Source organism: Vombatus ursinus, unplaced genomic scaffold (genome assembly GCF_900497805.2).
Source record: "Vombatus ursinus unplaced genomic scaffold, bare-nosed wombat genome assembly UNPS02001287.1, whole genome shotgun sequence".
Classification (NCBI taxonomy): domain Eukaryota; kingdom Metazoa; phylum Chordata; class Mammalia; order Diprotodontia; family Vombatidae; genus Vombatus; species Vombatus ursinus.
This window is the reverse complement of record NW_020941065.1, coordinates 5,693,523-5,716,878: the sequence shown is the minus strand read 5'-3', so window position 1 is coordinate 5,716,878 and position 23,356 is coordinate 5,693,523. Positions and strand designations below refer to the sequence as shown.

Sequence of the window (23,356 nt, the reverse complement as noted above, 5' to 3'; positions counted from 1 at the left end):
CACATAGAATTTTGTAACTTTTTTCTCCATTCTATCATACTTTCTTGGCTATAGTCTTAGTAACATAATACTTTTCTTGATTCTTTACTGTTGCAAGTTTCCCTCACCCACCCCCATCAAAAGTATTTTGTATACATATTGACTTGTCTATGGCTATGTTGTTTTGACCAACAGAAGGTAAGCTTCTCGAGAGGAGCAATTGTTTCATTCTTTCTCTTTGTATTCCCAGCCTTTTGGCACATAGTACGTACTTTTAAAATGTGACTGGGAGGGAAGGAGGGAAGGAAGGAAGGAAGGAAGGAAGGAAGGAAGGAAGACAGACATCAGGAACTTGGGAGATTGTGGGAATGTTTTCTACAGCTGTCTCTGGTCTACTGGAAGGGCTTTGTGCTAACCCCGCTCTCTCCCCCTCCCTTCTTCCCCGACAGGGTGTTCAGCTCCTAACCAGGTCCTTTCTGCCCCATTCGGATGGATGCCAGGCTGGGCTGCCTGCCCCCAGGCCTTCTCCAGGCGGAAGGTCCTAGGTTTTGGAAAGATGGACACTGCTGACTCTTTCCTATGGGACTCCCGTGAAATGCGCACTCCCTCTTGTTCTGTTGTTGCGTCGTGGTTTTTTGGTTCGTTTTTCTTCTTTTCGGACTTCGAGTCCCGTGGGGCTTCCCTTGGCCCCTTTTGTTTCCTCTTTGAACTTTTCTGCTGCAATGCAATGGCTTCTTCTCCACAGCGGCTCTTAGGAAATGACATTTCTTCTCACCCTCTTTCTCTCTCTCTATTCCAAGGGCATACCACAGCTGCATGAAATCACCAGATCACTCCCGCCTGGCATTTCCATGTTGGTTTTCTGGGGTTTCTTTGGAAAGGCAGCAGGGACTGGGGAGAAGAGACTAGCTGTGGGTCTCTTCCTATGAGTCCCCAGCACCTAACGTCACACACCATCCTTTTTTAAAAGTTGTCATTTTTCGGTGTGCGTGTGCACGCACATGTGTGTGTATGTGTATGTGTGAGGGGCATGGGTCCTCATCTGTTCTCCTCTTCCCTGTGCAAGCCTGTTGCCTGCAGACCTTTGGTGCAGAGAAACTGTATTCCCTTGGCACATGTTGACCTTTTCTGTGTTCCCACTCAACAAGGCTGGCATTGGTTTGTATGAACCACTTGGGAGCCCCTGGATTGTACGACATTGGCATTCAAGTGGTCAGGGTGGCTGTGATGACTGGAGATGATTTGTCCCCCACTTGGGATTGAAATCAATTAGTGTATAAGCCACCAAGGCACAAATCCATCTCATGAATTCCATATGCCATGCTCTTGCTCCCACTTCTCTGTCCCCAGCACATCATCTAGTTATGTCCCTCAACCCCTTTCCCAGGTCCGTCTGCTACACTGCTTCTGGTCCTGGTTCTGCCACTCTTTGGCATTGAGTAAGTTACTCCACTTCCCTGGGCCTCAGTTTCTTTCTCTGTGAAATGGATGGGAATTTGTAAAGAATAAGCTCCTCCTCTCTCCCTCTGAAAGTAGAATAGACTTCCTCAGCATTAGAGTCCTTCAAGCAGATTTGGATGGCCAAACAGGCAGTCAATAAGCATTTATAAGCACCTACTACATGCCAGAAATGATGCTATGTACAGCAGGTACAAAGGAAGGCAGAACCAATCCCTGCCCTAACTTGGTATAAATAAGGTATAGACAGAGTACATGGAAAGCCACTCATAAGTGATGTTGTAGAGTCAAGTTAACAAGCATCTATTAAGTTCCTCCTATGTGTCAGGCATTGTGCTAAGTACTGGGGATACAGTGAAAGGCAGAAAGAAAGAAAGAAAGAAAGAAAGAAAGAAAGAGAGAGAGAGAGAGAGAGAGAGAGAGAGAGAGAGAGAGAGAGGGAGGGAGGGAGGCAGGGAGGGAGGGAGGAAGAAAGAAAGAAACCCATAATCCTTGCTCTCAAGGAACTCACAGTATAATGGGAATGCATTTCAAAGGCATGGGATGGCCAAGGCAACTTGGAAATCTCTTACAACTCAAGAATGTATAAAAGGAGAAATGAAAGGTGTCTAAGCCGCCTTCTGAGTCTAAAAGTCTATGATCCTCTTGAAGCTGGCCAAAAGCAGCAGTCTGGGAATCACAAGCCCTACATTGACCTTGCTCTGTGATATTGGGGAAGTCACCTTGCCTCCACATGCCTCTGATTTTCTCAGCTATTTTTTTTTGAGAGAGAGACAGAGAGACAGAGAGAGAAAGAGAGAGAGAGAGAGAGAGAGAGAGAGAGAGAGAGAGAGAGAGAGAGAAAGAGAGAGAGAGAAGACTTTGCTTCCTCAGCCTGGAGAGTATAAAGGTTGTTTCTTGAGTGTTACATTATGTCGATACATAACATTATTGGTTAGTTTCTGGCTCCAGTGGTGGACTTACCCTCTCCCCATGAGATATGAAACCTAAAAGGATAGTTATAAGAGGGGCAGAATAAAGACACAAGGTGTACCTATGTACCCTTGACAACAGGAGACAGCAGTGGACTGGAGTAGTTCAAAAAGTGCAGGAGATGCTGGGTTACACTAATTTAGGAGCAGCGTAGGTGATAAAGAAGATTTTAGTCCTGTGGTCTGTCCTATGCTGCCCTGGTCAGACCATATTTGGAGGACTCGTCCAGAGAAGGATGACCAGAACAGTGAAGGGTCACCAGATCATGCCATCCAAGCTCAGTGGGGAACCCAGGGATGTTTAAAACCTAGAAGAAAAGATTTAGGACAGTGTGTATAACTGCTGAGTGGAAGAGGATTCAACTTGGAACTAGAAACAATAGATGGAAGCAGCAGAGATAGATTTGGAGGTAGGGATAGGGAGACGTAGCCAAAGGTGGGATGCCTTGGAGAGAGTGGGCGTCCCCTCACTGAACGTCTTCAAGCAAAGGCCAGAGGACCCCTTGGCATGATTATTGTTGAGGGGATTCAGGGATGGTCACTGAGGTGCCTTAAAGCTCTGAGACTCTGTGATCTTGTGCAAAGGAAGAGATTCAAGGGGGGATGTGTTCCCTTCAGTAGTTTTACCCTATAGAACAGGGGTTCTTTTCACCTTTCTTGCAAGACTTCTGACAATTTGTTGAAACCTATGGACCTCTCAGAATCATTTTCTTAAATACATTAAATAATAGATATAGGATGACATACAGGAAACCAAGTATATTGAAATACAGTTACCAAAATATTTTTAAAAGCCAAGTTCAAGGTCTCTAGGTTAAGAATCCATGCCTTAAAAAGATGAATAATTTAATTAGCTGCTTTTGACAGAACTCCCTTCTCTTGATCCAGATTTTAAAAGTCCTTTCTAAGAACTTTTGCTCCCCTACCTAGTGAAAAGCAAATCTTCTCCCTTTCACAATAATCCTGACCTCTCCCTGGCTAGGCCCCTTGGTGTAATTGCCTCCCCAAGAAAGAACTAGTAAAGTTTCTGCCTATTTGTAGGTGTTAATCAATGTTAGGTGGCATCTGAAAAAACCAATGGCCTCCCAGGTGATGGAGACTCAGAGGGCCTGCTCTAACCCTACAGGATAAGAGAGAGGCCTCAGTTTCCTATCCATGCCCTAGCCCCTTGGTTTTCTTTATTATTGTGGACAAGCAACATTTCTTATATACAGCACCCTCTGACTAAGCTTGGAGACCTGCTAAAGAGAAAACACTCGGGCCCCCTTGGCCAGGGTTAACATAGCTATGACGCCAGATAATCTCTAAGAACAACCTCATGGAAGCTAGGAGTGCAAAGAGACCTTCCAGTGATCAAGTCCACCTAGGATGGATAGTTGTCTTTCTTTTTCTGTAAGACCTGTTGGGAAAATGGCATCACATATGGTTCATGCTACTGTTCTATCCCACGGTGGTCAGCAAAATCTTCCTCATGTCCGGTCACAATCCCAAAGCAGTGGAGAGAGGTCCAGATTTAGGATTAAGAAGACCTGCATTCTAATGCTGCCTCAAACACATCCTCGCTGTATCAGCCTTGGTAAGCCACTTTTGGATCCCATTTCTTCACTTCTAAAATGAAGCTAACAATAATACATGCTGCACACAGTTGTTCTAAAAATCAAATGAAAAACTATCTCTAAGATGCTTTGCAACTATAGCAAGTTATGTAAATATTAGCAATGATAATTCACTCTCTTTTTCTTTAAGTCAGTTTTCTCTTATTCAATCAAGAGAATGGCTCAGCATCCTCCTTATAAAAGCCCCTTTGATGAGTTGAAGATGGTCACTGAGTCACCCCTTCACCTTCTTCAATTAAAATAACTGGCTCCTCTCATGGCTCCTCCCAAGGCCTTTTTTTCAGTCCTTCTGAGCCTTTTGAGTCATATCTCCTAAGATATGACTAGCTCCCCAGGGCTTTAAGCTGCTGCTGCTGCTGCCTCTGCCCTCCCTCTTCCCTTCCCCTCTGACATACACTGTCCTCTCTGATTTCCACTCCCAATTAAACTTCATGTTTTCACAAATGCCCCAATCTTTGATAAGTATCATTCATAAGGAGGATTGTGACTACAGCCACTCATGCTAAACTGGGACTCAGAAAAAGAAAGAGTCAAATGCAGAAACCTCAATGTGTCTCTAGAAATGGATGTCCTCCTAAACTCAATCCCTGGCCCCCAACACAAGCTACTTTATAGCCACCTGAGACTAGCTACCAGGTGGGAGATTAATCAGGTGAGATCCTCGATTTCCAAGTACTCCTTAACCTTGAAAAATAATCTTAAAACGGCTTTATCCTCAAATCAGAATCCTTCTGTGTGTCATAAGGTCATAGGATTATGGTTTTACAACTGGAAAAGGCCTTAGAGGGGATGCAGTCCAAACCCATACATCCCTCAGAGAGGTAAAGCAGCTGGCCCCAGACAGAATGAGAATACGGTCTACTGAAGAGCTGCCCCTCAAATCTAAAGCTAGCAGTGATGATGGAGGCCAGGCTCATTTTACAGATGAGGAAACTGAGGCAGGAGGTGTTTAAGTGACTTCTCCAAGCTTACACAGGTAGTGTCAGAGGTTGGATATGAACCCACATCATCTGATTTCAATTCCAATGTTCTCTCCATTGCCCCATGATTTCCTGGGTAGATCCCTTATGAAAGAAAGAGGTCCAGATCCTTTTACCTTCTTCATCCCAGGACAATGGCCCAAGCATGGATGGGTTAAGATCTGCATGGTTGGAGGGTGTGTCTTCAGAGTACCACTGTAAGTGAGTAGATGCTGCCTCCTTGTGGCGATTCTCAGGCAATTCCTCAGGGTCATCCAAAACAATGTAATCCCATCCAAAAATTACAGAAATTCACTTTGTAGTATTTTAAATCTGGTTACCTGGCATCTGAGAGTGGTCCCATTTGGGGGGAGGGTGCATTTCTTCCTCTCTAACTTATTAATAAGTAGGATTTATTAACCCTAAATATCCTATTGAGAGTGAGATAAAGGACCAGATCCTTCTTCCTCCTTCTCCAACTCCTGCCCCAAAGAGTAAAGACAGCACCTGATGAGTAATCTCAGTTTCTCTCTAAGTTAGCCTCAAAAAAAGGCTCCTGATCCCTAGATGCAGACCAGGCCTCAGCAAGTTAATAGCCTCATTCCAAACAACAGAGAAGGAAAAGAAATGGAGAAATGCTTCTCGGAAGATGGTTGAACTTGAGCCTCAAAAACTCCATCAACCAAATGTTTACACACTCAAGGTTACTCTCTCTCCCCCTCCCTCTCTCCTTTCCTCCATCCAACACCCAGACTCCTAGCTTACATGTCTTTTTAATTTCTTCCATGAAGGGTTTAGGCCAAGAGCACCAAGAAGTAGCAGGGTAGGATGGCAAGATACGTTCTTGAACCCAAACTATGAGGCAAAAGCTTCCTGAGCAACCAAGGAACATTCACCCTGGCTCTCTGGGACATGACGAGCTTTCTAAACCATTCTCTGCCCGCCTAGCTGTACCCCCTCCAGTCTGAATGCAAAGCTGTCCATTGAGTTAAGGTGAAAACCTACATTTGGGGGCTCTATCATTGGCTCTTTCATCAGTTCCTCTCAAGCCCCTATCTCCATCTTCATCCATGCCACTCCACCCAGCCTGACTCCTCTGTTTGCCCTTTGACATCTGAATCCTTCTTTCCCCTTGCATCTTTCTGAACCTCCTGATTCCATCTGAGGGCCTGGGTTGCCCTGATCCTCTCTAGGCCATAGATAATCAAGGGAAAGGAATACTGACCTGGGATTCCTGAGTTGCATGTCCACACTCCCTGTTATCCCCCTGCCATGTCCAAACATCCTGTTTGTTTTGGGAATGGAAAAGGCCAAATAGCAGTGATACCCCAAACAAGGCAGGAAGGCCAAAGGGACCCCTCTAGCCACACAGGACGTCGAGAAGGGTCCTCACAGAATAGGGGTACAAGAAAAGCCTCTCTAGCCTTCTTCCCTCTGCAGGCCCCTTCAGGGCATTGGTTACAACGCCATCTGACTCTGAAATGTTTCTGTGCCTACGGCCCAGAAGGATGAAGGGAAGCTAGGCATGTCTTGATCTTGGGGAAACAATCTGATCTTTTTTCCAAAAGTCAAAACTGGGGACGAGGGAAGATGGGAGAAAGAATACATATGCTTCCATTTAACCTCAGATGCACCTTTAAATATCTCCATTTACATCTGCCTGGCCTAACACGGAACCCAACTTATCAGCCAGACTGCCTTTGTAGCCAGAGCCTAATCAGACCTTCTGCCCCTCACAACCAGCTTGCTTCAAATCAGAGTTGAACATTAAACAGCGAGGGTCTTAGATCCAGTTCTGTAGTTTGGATCAAATAACTCCATGAGGCTTTCTAACTGAGCTCCTCATGGATGCTTTGTGAAACCTTACAATGGCCTGAGCATTTCCTAAGCAATTAAGATAGGGTTATCTCCCAAACTGCAGAGTTTCTAGAGGAAGAAAGATTCCTTGAAAACAAGATGGAGCTGAAGATTCCTGAGCCTGAGATTTCAGGCCAAATTCGTTGGGTTCCTCTCCCATTCAGATGTACCATCCCCATCCCATCTCATGTGCGTAATCATAATATGTGCATAATAAAGAACGCAATCACATTCTTTTTATTGTGATCACCCAAACCACTTGACAAGCTGAGGATGGACTCCGTGACTCAGGGGCAACTGTCTGGTCAGCTTCAGATTTGAAGCACAGTTGTATATGTTTCCTTCCAGGGGGGTGGGGGAACTAGGAGGGACAGAGTTGGAGCAGGAGTGGATGCTGCATTTAATCATGGATTTTCCCCCCTACCTCTGAGCTCTTGATGCTGCTAAGTCTGTGCCATGCTCCAGCACCTCTCTCCAGGACTGACTCCTCAGTCTGCGAGGCTCTCCAGGCTGTGTTCTCCGCATGCACCTATTCTTCTGGATAGTTCCAATCTTCTGGTTTTATGGAATTAAAAAAAAAATTACTTATGCCTGTTTGCATTATGGTTAAAAATTAAAAAGTGGACCTAACATCACAGACTGTGGTCTTTTGTGTGAATTGCTGAAAGTTTGTAAATTCTGCACCCTTCCACAAGACATAATTACCTGTTTGCCCATCTGTAAAATGGGGTTAATAATACATGTACTACTAGGGCAGCTAGGTGGCACAGTGGATACAGTACCAGCCCTGGAGTCAGGAGGACCTGAGTTCAAATCCAGTCTCAGATCAGACACCTGACACTAGCTGTGTGACCCTGGGCAAGTCACTTAACCCCAATTGCCTCGCAAAAAAAAAACAAAAAAACAAAAAAAACCACGTACTACCTACCTCACACAGTTGTTGTGGGGAAAGAGCTTTCTAAATTTTAAACCACAATGGAAATGGAAGTTATTATTATTATTCACTTTACTTAAAGTAAGGCAATGTGGTAAGAGCCAGAGTGCTAGGCTTAGACAGGGGAAGACACAGTCTCAAACTCTAGCTCTGACACAAACAGGCCCTGGACCCTAGGAAACACACTTAACCAACCTCCATGTGCCTCAGGCAACTATCCAGCGCCAGTCTACTAAGTCATACATGGGTTGGGATCTACATTGGTACACAGAGTTCCCACACCAGGAGTTTCCCTATGCTGATGAAATCACTGCTGAAGGACCCAATTAAAAATAGTTTATTAAGACCTTACTGTATTCCAAGCACTGTGTTAAGCACTGGGGATACAAACAGAAAAGGGAGCTGGCCCCTGCCTTTGAGGAGCTCACACTCTAATAAAAGGAGACGACACATAGAGGAGGGGTCCAGCTGCAGGGCAAATGGCAAGTCCTGGAGGTTCATAGGAAAATTCCTTCACAAATTCACTTTTTTTTTTTTAAACCACACCTGGGATTTTACTGATATAAAGAATTTCCAGTGAGGAAACTCCCTCTACCACTGGAGATTAGCACCTCCACTGCAATTTAAAAGTCTTAGGGAGTTCCCTGAGACACTGAGAAGCTAAATGACTTACCCAGGGTCACACAGCCAGGACTTGAACTCAGGTCCTCCTGATATGGAAGAGCAAATCACAGATCCAAGAATCCATTATTTCATTCATACTGTCTTTGTGAGTTGTTGTAGCCAAATAAATAAAATAAAATAATAATAAATAAAACGGTGGTGGTCACTTGATGGCCAATCTTCTAGTAATGGGAGTCTTTACACTTCGTTAAGATGATCCTAAGACTACAGGCTTCGTCTGAGGCCAGACCTATCCTTGAAATCCTTCCAGCTTAGAAAGGAAGACCCGCCAGAGATTGCCTTCCAGATCCTGGGAGAATCTGAGTCAACTACAAATCCCAATGGAATACCAGAAGACTACCTTCCTTAAAAGCTAAGAGAAGGAAAGAGGAACAAGTGGTCTGGAAAACCTGAGGCGAGATGGCTAAGGTGGATCAAAGATCATGGATTCAGAGCCTTGGAAGTTACCTGAGAGACCATCCATTCCAACCCTTTAACTTGTTTTTAACAATTCAATAGATCTATACTATATGCCTTCTATGTATTAAGCACTGTTAACAGTCACTCCCTACACCAAGATGAACAGGACACATGTCCTGCTCCCAAAGAACTTACAATCAAAAGCAGAAAAACAAGTAGATAAATAACAGTGAGAAAAGAAGAATGAGATATGCTCAAAAGCAATGTTCTGAGAGAAATACGAAAAGATAGACTTCATCTGAGATTATGGAGATGCTTGAATTTTCCAGTGAGGAAAATGAGGCCCAGAGAGAATTAAAAGTATCATATATTAAGAGCTGGAGACGACCTCAGGGGGCATCTGGTCCTACTGCTCCATTTTAAAGAAGTGACTAAGGATCAGGGAGAGGACATGATTTACCCAAAGTAACACAGGTAGTAAGGGTCAAAGCCTGGATTTGAACTCAGGGCTTAAAGTGTGGTGGGGGGTAGTAAGAGCCAGGAAATAGGTGTCAAGGTGGAACTAGGAGGAAAAAAAAGGGAAAGACGAGCATTAGGAACTATTATCACTCTGCCTCTTCCCACCTGGGCCCATTAAGGAGTAAGAGTGGCCTGAGCTACTGGATGAGGCAAAGTTCACACTTGCTTGTTATAAATTTTTACAACAGCTCTGAATTTGTGAGCCTAAGAACATTTCTTCCAAGTCTCAAGAAACACATAGGAGTTATCAGTGGCCACTCGATTACTCCAAGTTTGCAGATTGGGGAGTACACCAGACTGATTCTTTTCCCTTACAAGGAGGATATATGCTGTCAATATGGTGACAGCATTGTCTCTTACCTCTCTGGGCCTCAGTTTCCTCATCTGTAAAATGAAGGGGTTGGGCTCAATGGCCTCTCATGTCCTTTAATGCTCTAAATCCATGATTTGGGGTTATGGCCAAGATTACAAATTAGGTGCTGCTCCAAGGTGAGGGAGTTTCCTCACCTCCCCAGGTTTATCACATTGGTATTGTAATCCGAGGCAAACACTCTCTTGAGGGAATTTAGATCTCTTTTTCCCTCAAAGGGGAAGATGACCAGAGAATGAAAAGGCCAGTTCTTGAGATTTTAATTCCCTTTGTCCCTAAAAGGGAAGAAAACCAGAGGAAGATGACGCCTGTGAAATTCAAGAAAGGTTTTTATTAAGCAGGAAAGAAAAAAAAATAACATGCTCATGGGTACTATCCAGCCTGTGCTAAATAAGATGCCAGGGAATGGATGGGAAGAGTTTATATACCTTTTAAACAAAGGAAGGTAAGGAATTTGGTGGAAAAGGTGGGCTTAGAAAGGAATGAGTCAGTGGACCCATCTCCAAGGGAAGGGGGAGTGAGGAATTCCAGATGTCAAGGCTGTGGCCTTTGATACAGAAATCAGAAGGCATCCTTGGTGATCAAGCAGTTCACAGGTCAAGACTTGATAAGGAGATGTCTCCAAAAACAGGATAACTCTGAGAACTCCATAACCAAAGTTAAGGCAGTTGCTGGAGATAAGGTTGTCTCCAAAAAGACCATAAAACAGGATATATCCATAGTCCCATGTAGTCAGGAAAGTCTTTGAAGATAGGGATGTCTCTTGAAGGTCCATAAACCACCAAATGGCTTAGGGGCTGCTTCAAAGCTTATGTGAGCTTAATTAGCTTCAGAGTTGCTGATTTTCTACACCTCCTGCTGGGTTTAGGCTCGGTCACTGCAAAGGATTGTTGATATGTCAAGCAATTATGCTTCTTAATACAGCTAGTCCTCATATAACTGTTTTCTGTTACCTGGATAATTGGAGATAATTCTGTTACCTGAATAATCAAGCAAGTCAAGGCAGTTAGTATACTCATTAACAGATGCATCCATATAGTACCATGGAAAGAACATTGGAGATTTTGGGGTCAGATTCTTCCTCCATCACTTACTTGTATATTGTGACCTTTTGCAAGCCACTTAACTTCTGTTCAGTTCCCCATCCACCTGAATTTTAATGAAAACAGTCAATACAACAAAATGGAGGTCTTCAAGCAGGGCAAGTGAGTTGTGCCTGGGGTGCTACATAGCAAGTGCTGGGGTTCCCCCAGGGGGCTGGGAACAGGGTTTATATAGGGTACTAAGGCAGAGAGAATGTCTAGGCTGCAGGTGGGAGAGGTTAGGCATCTCACTGTCTCACCAGATAAGTTGTTTTGCATAACAAGGTAAAGTCAGCAAAGAAAATTTAGGAATCTCTGACAAAGGGGAGAGTTCAGGAGATTTACAAAATAATCAGAGGCTGGAGTGATACAGTGTCTGGTCAGCCCCAGGCAATTCATTGGCCTGGGAACAAAACCAGGCCAAGTTCAGTCAGTTCTTGGTTGACTGCATTTATGCCACCCTCATCTATAAAATGAAAGGGATGGAGTTGAAGACATCCAAGATGCCTTTCAACTCTGGATCTGTGAGCCTATGATCTTACCAGCTATGTGATCTTGTACAAGTCATTTAAACTCTGTGCCTCAGTTTCCTCATCTGTGATAGGAAAAGATTGCCATGCACAACTTCTGAAGCCCCTTCCAACTCTAAACCTATCATACCAGAAGACTGTGTGGATGGCATGTAAATGGCATTTGGTGAGAATCTGCCAAGGAAAGCCCTTCAAGTGAGCATGAAGGCTATACTAGCAGAAGTGGACTTTGGAAGTTCCTATCAAGTAGGAAAGGACTTTATGGGCCTGGAGATTAACCAATTAAGAAGCATTATTAAGTACCTACTAAGTGCCAGGCCCTGGGGATAAAGTCCTTGCCCTCAAGGAGCTTATGTTTTGCTGGGGGATACAACATTTCCCAGCTGGATGGCTCAGTGGACAGAGCATTAGTCCTGGAGTCAGGAAGACCTGAGTTCAAATCCAGCCTCAGACAGATAAAGCTGTGTGACCCTGGGCAAGTCACTTAACCTCTGTTTGTCTTAATCCACTGAAGAAGGAAATGGCAAAACACTCCAGTATCTTTGCCAAGAAAACCCCATAGACTGTATGGCCCATGGGGTCATGAAGAGTTGGACATGACCTAAAAACAACAACGATACATTAATCAATATTAGCATTTTTGTGGCACTTTAAAGGATTGCAACATGCTTTATACATATTGCCTCATTTGGTCAACCCTAGGATGTGGGTGCTATTATTTTCCCCATTTGGCAGGTGAGGAAACTGAGGCTGAGAAAGGTTAAGTGACTAGCCTAAGCGTGTTTGAAGCAGGATTTGAACTCAAATCTTCCTGAGTCCAAGTCCAGCACCATCCCCAAGTTGACACCCAAGTTGACTTGATCAACCTAAGCATTTATGAATCACATTCCAGGCACTGTGCCAAGTAGTAAGGCTGCATAACAGATATTAGCCTCAAAACGCTTCCCTACCAACTTTATCTGTGGTTAGAGTAGAAGGTATGGGTAGGAAAGTGGATAAATCTCAATGGACAAAGCATAAGTTTAGGGCTGGAAGGTACTATACAAGCCACCCAAGTCCATCTCCTTCATTTTGCAGTGATTAAGCCAGACACCTGCTAGGTTCGGAGGACATAAAGAAAGGCAAAAAATGGCACCTTCACACCCTCAAGGAGTTTACATTCTAATGGAGAAGTCAACATTCAAACAACATTGTAACTATAAGATACGTACAGAGTAGAAGAATGTAATCCAAAAGAGGAGGCATGGGGGGGGGAGAAGGGCCTCTAGCCAAAGGTGTGATTTGAGCAGAGATTTGAAGGATTCAATCAATCACCAAGCATTTACAGAGACCCATTATGTGACAGTCACTCAGCTAGGTCCTGTGGATAGTAGAACAAAGGTGAAACGAGGCTCAAGTAGGGGAGATGACACCTGCAAGGGAGGAGTGACAAAGGAAGGGAGTGTGTTGGTCCAGGAAGCCCTGGGGAAGTCCATTGTCACACCCTGGGCTGTGTGCTGATTGTATTATTATTCCCAGGATGAAAGCCAGAGGTGGAAGGGGTAGAGGAAGGCATGCTAAATAAGTTCCAAGTCTCATCACTAGGGTGACCAGATGACTATTTTTCAACCATGGACAGCTGCTCTGGGAGACAACTCTGTATCCATGGGAATACAGAAACAGACAAAAATCCCAGATCTTTGAAATATTGAGTTCCCCAGTGACCTGGAACTTATAAGTCCTTTTATTTTCTGACTCTTCATGACCCCATTTGGGGTTTTCCTGGCAAAGATACTTGCCATTTCCTTCTCCAGCGCATTTTACCAATGAGGAAACTGAGGCAAACAGGGTTAAGTGATTTGCCCAGGATCACACAGCTAGTAAGTGTCTGAGGATGGATTTGAACTCAAGATGAGTCTTCCTGACTCCAGGCCCAGTGCTCTATCCACAAACCCAAGCTAATACCACAAGGAAACCTGTGGAACAACAGGATGTGAAGAAGAGTTTCTTTTACATAATGATTTAAAGTGCCTTCCTATTGATGTTGTCCAACCCTACGGACCCCAATTTGAAACTGAGTCTGTTCTAAGAAAGAGACAAATGAAATCAGGGTGCATGTGTCACCATTTTAATTTCTCTCAAGCTGTCTTGACACGCATTGCATGGGAGTTCAGTCCAAAACTGGGGCCCCCTAAGGGGGCCAGTTCAGAACTGGCTCAATTTGGGGGTTGGGAGTACAGGGTTATATGCCTTTTGAAGAGTAGGTGTTCCCAAGGGATGCCAATCAATCTAACTGGTCAACACACTGGGAGGTGGGCTATATTAAAATGCGGTCTTGGGGTACTGACTTAGGTCACTTAATCTTGATCAAGAAACATCAATTTCCATATCACCTGAGTTGATAATAGGGAGGAATCAACATTCTCCCAGACCTATCTGGGCAACATAGCAAGCAGGAATAGATCTATTCAGATTATATCTTAATGTCCTTCTTTAGAAGGACTGAATTTTGAAAGAAAGAGGGATGGGAAAGCTCTGAGTCTCCAAGACAATGATTATTAAGAAAAATCATTTTTCACAATGTTAAATAGGCAGGGATCTGACACCGAGTATGACATCATAGATTCCGAGACATAGATCTGGAAGAGACCTCAGAGGCCATCTAGCCCAACCCTCCTATTTTACAGATGAGGAAACTGAGGCTCAGAGAAGTGAAATGACCTGCCCAACGTCACACGGGTAGTATGTGGGTGGGGTTTCAATCCAGGTCCTTTGGCTCCAAGTCCATTATTCTTTCCACTGTACCATGATGCTTTTATTTGACTGTGCTTTGTTGTTGTTTTTTTCGTTTTGTTTTTTATTTCACCCTTAGCAAAAGGGGTCCCCAACTGCATAACATTAATGTAATTATTACAATAAGGAAGCTATCCAAAAAAAGCAATTAACAGCTTAACCTAACTGGAAGCAAATTAAATAACCATTCTTCATTTCACCTATAGAAAACTAGGCAAGTTAATAAGATATTGTGAGTAGTTAGCAAAGGGATATTTAAAAACCCAGAGCCCTGGTCAGACCACGTAGTGTGTCCACTTCTGGGCACTCTTTTCGGCAGGACACAGAGGGGCTGGAAAGCAATCAGAGATGAGCAACAAAAATGGAGAACGGCTCCAGGGTCTTTGCCTAATGAAGATCAGTTGAAAGATGTGGGCACCATTGAGCCCCAGAAGAAAAGTCTTAGGAAGTGTGACACTGAAAATGTTCAAGAGACATAATTTCTGGGTAATCACTTTATTAATAATGCTAGCATATTATTAATAAGGGATGGTCATTTGGCCTTCTCAAACCAAAGCCAACTCACTGTAGGCTCACAGTTTATATGCCCCGGGAGAGTGCATATCCCTGAGAGTGACAATCAACTCTGATTGGTTAACAAATAATTAGAGAAAGTGAATATTATTATGAGAGGCAGACCCATTCTAATGAGGGGTTAGGGGGACTTGACTTCTTTGATTATGTCATTTACTTCCAAATCACCCCCAGCCTTGGGCAATTTAATCAAAGAATTTGCCTCCACCCAGACCTGAGTAGAACACAATGGCTTCCCCGCCTGGATGGGGTCTGAACAAGATTGGTAAGAAAGTTAATCCAATATGATTATCAGAAACATCCTTCAAAGACTGAACAACCTGCAGGCTTCTGAAAAAATCCCGGTCCTAATTCAATAATTGATTATTAATATGAAAAAGCAATAATCATTTCTCTCAGAAGGGAAAGGTTAACTGTGTTCAAATATTTGAAGGGAAATTAGCCATGTTCTGCTTGACCCCACAGGGCAGAACCAACCAGGAACCATGGGTGGTCATTGTAAAGAGGCTGATTTAGGCTGGAGGTTAAGATATTTCTAAAAATCAAAGCTGTCTGGAAGTAAAAGGGACTGCTTGGGGAAGTGGCGGGACCCCTCCTCCCTTCATGCAAAGGTCATTTGCTGGAGATGTTGTAGCGAAGAATTTTGTCCAAATATAGGTCAAACTTGATAGATCTCTTCCAACTCAGATTATATCATTAACTGTCATATCTGAGGAGAAGCCATTGGCTTTTCTGTGCCTCCATTTCCTCAATTGTAATAAGGAATGAAGTCCTCTCACCAGCAGATAGAGGCAGATTTCCTTCTTTCCCTGGGCCTGCAGGAAGGAACAACAAAGTTATCTCAGTGGTGTAGTCTATTGAGCACTAGACTTGGAGTCAGGATAGATCTGAGTTAAAATCCAGCCTCAGCCACTTGCTAGTTGTGTAACCTTGGGTAACTCTGAGCCCAAGTTTTCTTATCTGTATGCAATGTCCCCTTAGAGCTCCTTCACTGAACTCATACTGCCATTGGCTGGTTGGGTCCCCATGAGGTAGCTGTTACTACTTCCTGGGCCCTAGGTGTAGCTGTCTCCCTAAATACTAGGTCAAAAGCCCCTACTGCTATACTTCTCCTTAATCAGCCAGTAGACTCAGTTCTTTAAGAAGGGCATTTACTCAAATGTCATAGCAAGGACTGTATTTAGAAAGCATTTCCACAAACATCTGGAGCACACTCTCCCACAAGAGTCCAGGAGAAGGGAAGAGTGGGCACAAAACACATGACCAAGGGAACTTCTAACTACACAGCTGCAGGTCCCTGCTGTCCTTTCTCTCGCCCGTGGGGTGGCAGGAAGGTCACTCCACTGTTCTGGGCTGGCTCTTCAGAGGGCTGGCTGTGGATCAGCATCCCAGCTGGGCTCCTTCCTCCTGGGTTTTCACTGGCTCTGCCCCCATGCCTGGGACTCTCCTCATATCCTCTCTGCTGCCTGGCTTCCCTGGATTTCTTCAAGTTTCAGCTAAATTCCACCTGCAAGAAGCCTTCCCCAGGCCTCCTTTAATCCAGTGCTTTCCCTCTGAAACTACGAACACCTGCCCCCCCCAATTTATCTTGTTTATATCTTGTTTGTACATAGTTGTTCACTCGTTTTCTTCACCCTTAGATTGTGAGTTCCTTAAGGGCAGGGTCATTTTTTAAGCCTAGCTTTATATTCCCAGAGTTTAACACAGTGCCTGACACATAGTGGACACTGAATAGATATTAGTTGACTGACTCCTTCTAGGGCAACTTGTCAGCTTCCTGGCTGCTCAACCCAAGTGGGTTCATTCTTCAATAGCAGGTGCAGTCTCCACCCCCCCCCCCCCCCCCCCCCCCCCCGCACACACCCCTCCCCACGTGTCCCCCCCCCTGCACATTTCCTTCTTCAGCTCATTTTCAGATGAGCAACCAAGGCTAACAGGGCTAAGTGACTTGCCCAAGGTCACTGTGACTAGTAAGTGCTGAGGTCAGACTTGAATTCAGAAAGATGAGTCTTCCTGACTCCAGGCCTTACACTCAATCCACTGTGCCACCTAGCTGTCCTAATTTTATGTGTAACTAGGTACAAAGGTAAGGATATAATCCCTGTCCAGGAGGCATATTCACCTTCCTGCAGATCTCTTAATATATACAATTAAGATAGTTACTCATCCCTTGTTTCCTGCCTGTACTCCTTTGGATTTTTCCATGCCCCAGGAATCTTTTCATCTTGCCCTGGTATTCATATCTCATCAGTGCTCTCTGTCCCTGGGATCCTTCTCATTGGAGGGCTGAGCTAGAGACCTCCACTATCCAACAACACTAGCCTTTTTGCTGTTCCTTGAACACTACATTTCATCTCTCAACTCCAACCATTTTCATTGTTACAGGAGGAAATAAACAGTAAAACTATACTAGTAGTGGACCCCAACTTTCCCCCCTCAGAACTAGATAAATCTAACACAAAAAAAAAAAAATAAGAAAGAAGATAAGGAGGTGAATAGAATTTTTAAAAAGTTGGATATGATAGACCACTGGAGAAAACTTAATTGGGATAAAAATGAATATACCTTTTTCTCAGCACATTGCACCTACACAAAAACTGACCATGTATTATGGCATAAAAACCTCACAATCAAATGCAGAAAGGAAGAAACATTAAAATACCTCCTTTTTAGATCATAATGCAATAAAATTATATTCAATAAAGGGCTATGGAAACATAGATTAAAAATTAATTGGTAACTAAATAATACAATCCTAAAGAATGAGTGGGTCAAAGAACAAATCGTAGAAACAGTCACTAATTTCATTAAAGAGAATGACCACAATGAGACAACATAACAAAATTTATGGGATATAGCCAAAGCAGAACTTAGGGGAAAATTTGTATCTCTAAATGTATCATCAATAAAATAGGGAAAGAGAAGAGGAATGCATTAGGCATGGAACTAAAAGAAAACTAGAAAAAGAACAAATTTTAAATCCCCAATATAACACCAAATTGGAAATCTTGAAAATCAAAGGAGAGATTAATAAAAACGAAAATAAGAAAACCATTGAACTAATAAGTAAAAGTAGGAATTGGTTTTATGAAAAAACAAAAACAATAAAGTAGATAAACCATTAGTTAATTTGATTTTTTTTAAAGAAAGAAGAAAACCAAATTACCAGTATCAAAAATGAAAAGGGTAAATTCACCAGCAACAAAAAGGAAATTAAAGCAATTACTAGGAGTTTTTTTTGCCCAAATATATGCCAATAAATTGGACAATCTAAGCAAAATAGATAATTATTTACAAAAATATAAATTGGCCAGATTAACAGGAAGAGGAAATAGAATACTTAGATAGCCCCATTTTAGAAAAAGAAATTGAACAAGCCATCAGTTAATTCCCTAAGAAAAAAATCCCCAGGACCAGATGGATTCACAAGTGAATTCTACCAAACATTTAAATAACAATTAAATGTCTATACTACATACACTATTTGGAAAAATAAGCAAAGCAATCCTACCAAATTACTTTTACTACACAAACATGGTGCTGATACCTAAACCAGGAAGAACAAAAACAGAGAAAGAAAGCTATGGACCAATTTGCCTAATGAATATTGATGCAAAAATTTTAAATAAAATGCTAGCAAGGATATTACAGCAATATATCACAAGGATCATACACTATGAAGATGTGGGATTTATACCAGGAATGCAGAGATGGTTCAGTATTAGGAAAACTATTACCATAATTGACCATATCAATAACAAAATTAATAGAAATCATATGATTATCCCAATAGATGCAGAAAAAACTTTTTTACAAAATACAACACCCATTCTTTAAGACAATAGGAGCTTTCCTTAAAATGATAAGTAGTTTCTATCTTAATACCATCAGTAAGCATTGTATGTAGTGGGAATAAGCTAGAAGCCTTTTCTTTTTTCATTTTTTTCTTTTTTGGGGGGGGTGAGGCAATTGGGGTTAAGTGACTTGCCCAGAGTCACATAGCTAGTGAGTGTTATTGTGTCCGAGGTCACATTTGAACTCACGTCCTCCTGACTCCAAGGCCAGAGGTGTGTCTACTGCACCACCTAGCTGCCCCTAGAAGCCTTTTCAATAAGATAAGGGGTAAAACAAGGATGCCCATCATCACCACTATTATTCAATATTGTACTAGAAATGTTAGCTATAGCAATAAAAGAAAAAAGAAATTGAAGGAATTAGAATAGGCAACGAGGAAACAAAATTATCACTCTTTGCATATAATATGATGGGATACTTAAAGAATCCTAGAGAATCAACTAAAAAACTAGTTGAAATAATTAACAACTTTAGCAAAGTTGCAGGATATAAACTAAACTCACCTAAATCATCAGCATTTCTACATATTACTAACAAAGTCCAACAGCAAGATATAGAAAGAGAAATTCCACTTAAAATAACTGTAAGCAATATAAAATAATTGGGAGTCTATCTGCCAAGACAAATCCAGGAACTGTATGAACACAATTACAAAACACTTTTCACACAAATAGAGTCAGATCTAAACAATTGGAAAGATATTAGTTGCTCATGGGTAGGCCAAGCCAATATAATAAAAACGATAATTCTACCTAAATTAATTTCTTTATTCAGTGCTATATCAAACTACCAAAAATTATTTTATAGAGTTAGAAAAAAAACTATAAAATTCATCTGGAAGAACAAAATGTCAAGAATATCCAGGGAATCAATGGGAAAAAAAATGTGAAGGAAGGTGGCCTGGCCATGCCAGATCTCAAACTGTATTATAAAGCAGTAATCATCAAAACAATCTTGTACTGGCTAAGAAATAGAGTGGCATACCAGTGGATACACATTAGTAAATGACCATAATAATCTAGTATTTGATAAATCCAAAGACCCCAGCTTTTGGGACAAGAACTCACTATTTGACATAAACTGCCGAGAAAACTGGAAAAGAGAATGGCAGAAACTAGGGATAGACCAACATCTTACACCATATATCAAGATATGATCAAAATGGATACATGATTTAGACGTAACAGTTAATACCATAAACAAATTAGAATAGCAAGGAATAGTTCAGCTGTCAGATCTATGGGGAAGGGGAAAAAATTATGACCAAACAAGAGATAGAGAGCATTATGAGACGTAAAATGGATAATTTTGATTATATTAAATGTAAAAGTTTTTGCATAAACCAAACCAAAGCAAACAAGATCAGAAGGAAAGCAGAAAGCTGTGAAACAATTTTTGCAAGTATCTCTGATAAAGGCCTTACTTCTTAAACATATAGAGAACTGAATCAAATGTGTAAGAATACAAGTCATTATAGGGGCAGCTAGGGACACTTGACACTTACTAGCTGTGTGACCCTGGGCAAGTCACTTAACCCTGATTGCTTCACCAAAAAAACAAAACAAAACAAAACAAAAAAAAAACAATACAAGTCATTCCCCAACTGTTAAAGGGTCAAAGGATATGAACAGGCAGTTTTCAGATGAAGAAAGCAAAACTATCTAGTCAGGTAAACAAATGTTCTAAATCACTATCAATTAAAGAAATGCAAATTAAACCAACTCTGAGGTACCACCTCACACCTATCAGATTGGCTAATATGACAGAAAAGGAAAATGATAAATGTTGGAGAAGATGTGGGGAAATTGGGACACGAATGCACTGTTGGTGGAGTTGCAAACTGATCCAACCATTCTGGAGAACAGTTTGGAACTATGCCCAAAGTCTATAAAACTGTGCATATCCTTTGGTCCAGCAATACCACTACTAGGTCTTTATCCCAAAAAGATAAAAAAGAGGGGAGGAAGGAAGGACCTATTTGTACAAAAATATTTATAGCAGTTCTTTTTGTGGTGGCAAAGAATTGGAAATCAAAGGGATGTCCATCAGTTGGAGAATGGCTGAGCAAGTTGTGGCATATGATTGTAATGGAATATTATTGTGCTATAAGAAAAGATGAGCAGGCAGATTTCAAAAAAACCTGAAGAGACTTACATGAACTGATGCAAAGTGAACAGAACAGCAATATTGTACAATATTGTATCATGATCAACTGTGAATGACTTTGTTATTTTCAGCAAAATTCAAGACAATTCCAAAGGACTCATGATGAAAAATGCTGTCCACCTGCAGAGAAAGAACTGCTGGAATCTGAATGCGGATTGAAGCATACTCTTTCCATTTTATTTGTGTGTGTGTGTGTGTGTGTATTTTATTTCTTTTTTGGTCTGTGTCTCCTTTCACAACATGACTAATATGGAAATATGTTCTGTATGATCACACATGTATAACCTATATTAAATTGCTAACCATCTCAGGGAGAGGGTAGGGATAAGGGAGGGAGAGAATTTGAAACTCAAATTTTTTTAAAACGAATGCTAAAAATTTCTTTACATGGAATTAGGAAAAAAATATTATTTAAAAAAAACAAAAATAAACAAAAACAAAGTATAGATATCTGGGTGAGGGAGGGGAGGGGTATATATTGGGTACATAAAGGTGATATAAAAACAATAGCAAAAATAAACTGGCCATAATAAAAAAAAAATAAATTTAAAAAAAAAGATGGCTATGTGCAAAGGTCTACTCAGAGGACTTGATTTTGATTCTGTTCACTCATTTACCAGCTAGGTTGGCTCAGTGAATAGAGCCCCAGGTCAGGGGTCAGAAAGATTCATCTTCCTGAGTTCAAATGTGGCCTCAGACACTTACTAGCTACATGACCCCGGACAAGTCACGTCACCCTGTTTGCCTCAGTTTCCTCATCTGTAAAATGAGCTAGAGAAGGGAATGGCAAACCACTCCAGTATCTCTGCCAGGAAAACCCCAAATGGGGTCATGGGGAGTCAGACACAACTGAAAAAGACTGTACAACAGCAGCTGAGCAAATGACAGGCCTCTCAGAGACTCAGTTTCCTCAACTATAAAATGCGACCATAGGATCACAGAGCCAGAAGGGACCCCTAAGATCACCTAGTCTAATCCACCTCGTTTTACAGACAAGGAAACTGAGGTCCAAGGAAGGAAGTCAGTGATTTTCAAGGCCACACAGTGGAATCACAGGACCTGGGTTCAAATCTTGACTGTGCCACTGACCATTTCTGTGGCCCTAGGCAAATCAAAAGAGATAATCCAGAACCACTTTACAAATCTTAAAGCGCTGTGTAAATGCAAGCCATGATTTATAATTAACCTCCCTGAGCCTCAGTTTCCCCTTCTGTAAAAGGAGGGGGTTTCATAGGATTTAGAGCTGGAAAGGAGCTTTGAGGCCGGGTGCCAGACGGCCCCTCGGACAGGGTCTGCGAACTTGACAGTTGTATGTCAATAGATAGTTTCCCTTGCACACCTGTGAATTTTATTTTATGTATTTAAAGACCTGATGCTGAGCAGGGGTCCCTAGGCTTCCCCAGACTACCACAGGGGTCCATGGCCCCCAAACGGTGAGGAATCCCTGCTGTAAAGAAACCTGGGGTCCTAAAAGGAAGATGCTTTGTGCTCCCCCAATCCCACATTGAAATTTCTCTTATCACCGCGGGGGGTGTCAAATCAGGAATTCAGTTCCTGCGCCTTTAACAGACTGGGTGAGAGGAGGTGTCTGGGGAGATTCGCTCCGCTGACGTCATGGAGGTCCCCACGTTCTTCAAGCGTGATGATAATTTAGCGACGCTCCCTCAATGCCGCTTCCCTAAGGAGACGTGTCTGAAAACTGTTAGGCAGGATTTTGGCGACGCGCCCTAACGGCAGGGTAGGAACGCCGTGACGTCTCCAGGTACACATTCAAGATGGCGGCGGCTGAGGGGACGGCGGCGGCCGGGCCGGCCGCGGCCCCGGCCCTGGAACCCGCCTTGCCCCCCGGCGCCGGGGACGGCCCGGCCGTGGCAGCCACGGGGGCCCTGGGCCTCACGGACCTGCCCGGGGAGCTTCTGGAGCTGATCCTATGCTGCCGCTCGCTGGGCGCCGCCGACTTGGGCCACGTCGCCTGCACCTGCCGGCGGCTGCGTGAGCTGTGCCAGGGCGGCGGCAACGTGTGGCGGCGGCAGTTTCGAGAGAGGTGAGCGAGGACCTCGGGCCAAGCCTCAGGCCAGGCCCCACCCAGCCCAAGCCCGGCCCCGCCCTCGTGGGGCACGCCCCCTCGCCGCTCTGCTCCGGCCTGGGCGTCCCATTGGCCTGCTCCCTCATCAGCCCCGCCCGCCGGCGGCCCCACCCTGACCCCTGCGCGGGCCCCGCCCCCTTGCTCCTGCCAAGCCCTACCTTCGCACCGCCCCTCGCTGCCGGCTTGGTTGCCTGGTTTCCAGCTGTTGGCTGCAGGCCCCGCCCCCAAGGCGTAGCCCCGCCCCCTGCTTCAGGAGCTCCTGGAGCCTAGGTGGGCGGTGGCCGTGGGCATCCTGGCCTGTGTCCGTGCGTTCACCTATGCAGACCAGCCCACTCGAGCCCCGGGGGTACAAAGACACAAAGGGACGGGCCCTGCCCAGGCAACCAGCATTTATTAAGCGCCTACTAGGTGCCAAGCTCTGTTTGACATGGATGTTTGCATGTTGTCACCCCCGTTAGACTGTGAGCTCCGAGAGGGCAGGCAATGTCTTTTACCTTTCTTTGTATCCCCAGCGCTTGGGGCCAGACACACAGGAAGCGATTATTG

General features: G+C 43.4%; 2 protein-coding genes across 5 annotated transcripts in view; both read left to right on the top strand.

Moving 5' to 3' along the window:
- Positions 1-1,798, top strand: part of NOS1 (nitric oxide synthase 1) — a 136,939-nt gene extending 135,141 nt beyond the window's left edge. For all 4 annotated transcript variants that reach the window (XM_027864881.1, XM_027864899.1, XM_027864891.1 and 1 more), the window contains one exon: positions 429-1,798. In XM_027864881.1, coding sequence (XP_027720682.1) covers positions 429-444 — 16 coding nt within the window. In that variant the 3' untranslated portion in view covers positions 445-1,798. The remainder of the gene's footprint in view (positions 1-428) is intronic.
- Positions 1,799-22,499: 20,701 nt separating this feature from the next.
- Positions 22,500-23,356, top strand: part of FBXO21 (F-box protein 21) — a 41,908-nt gene continuing 41,051 nt past the window's right edge. The window contains exon 1 of the mRNA XM_027863718.1: positions 22,500-22,768. Within this exon, the coding sequence (XP_027719519.1) occupies positions 22,500-22,768 (269 nt within the window). The remainder of the gene's footprint in view (positions 22,769-23,356) is intronic.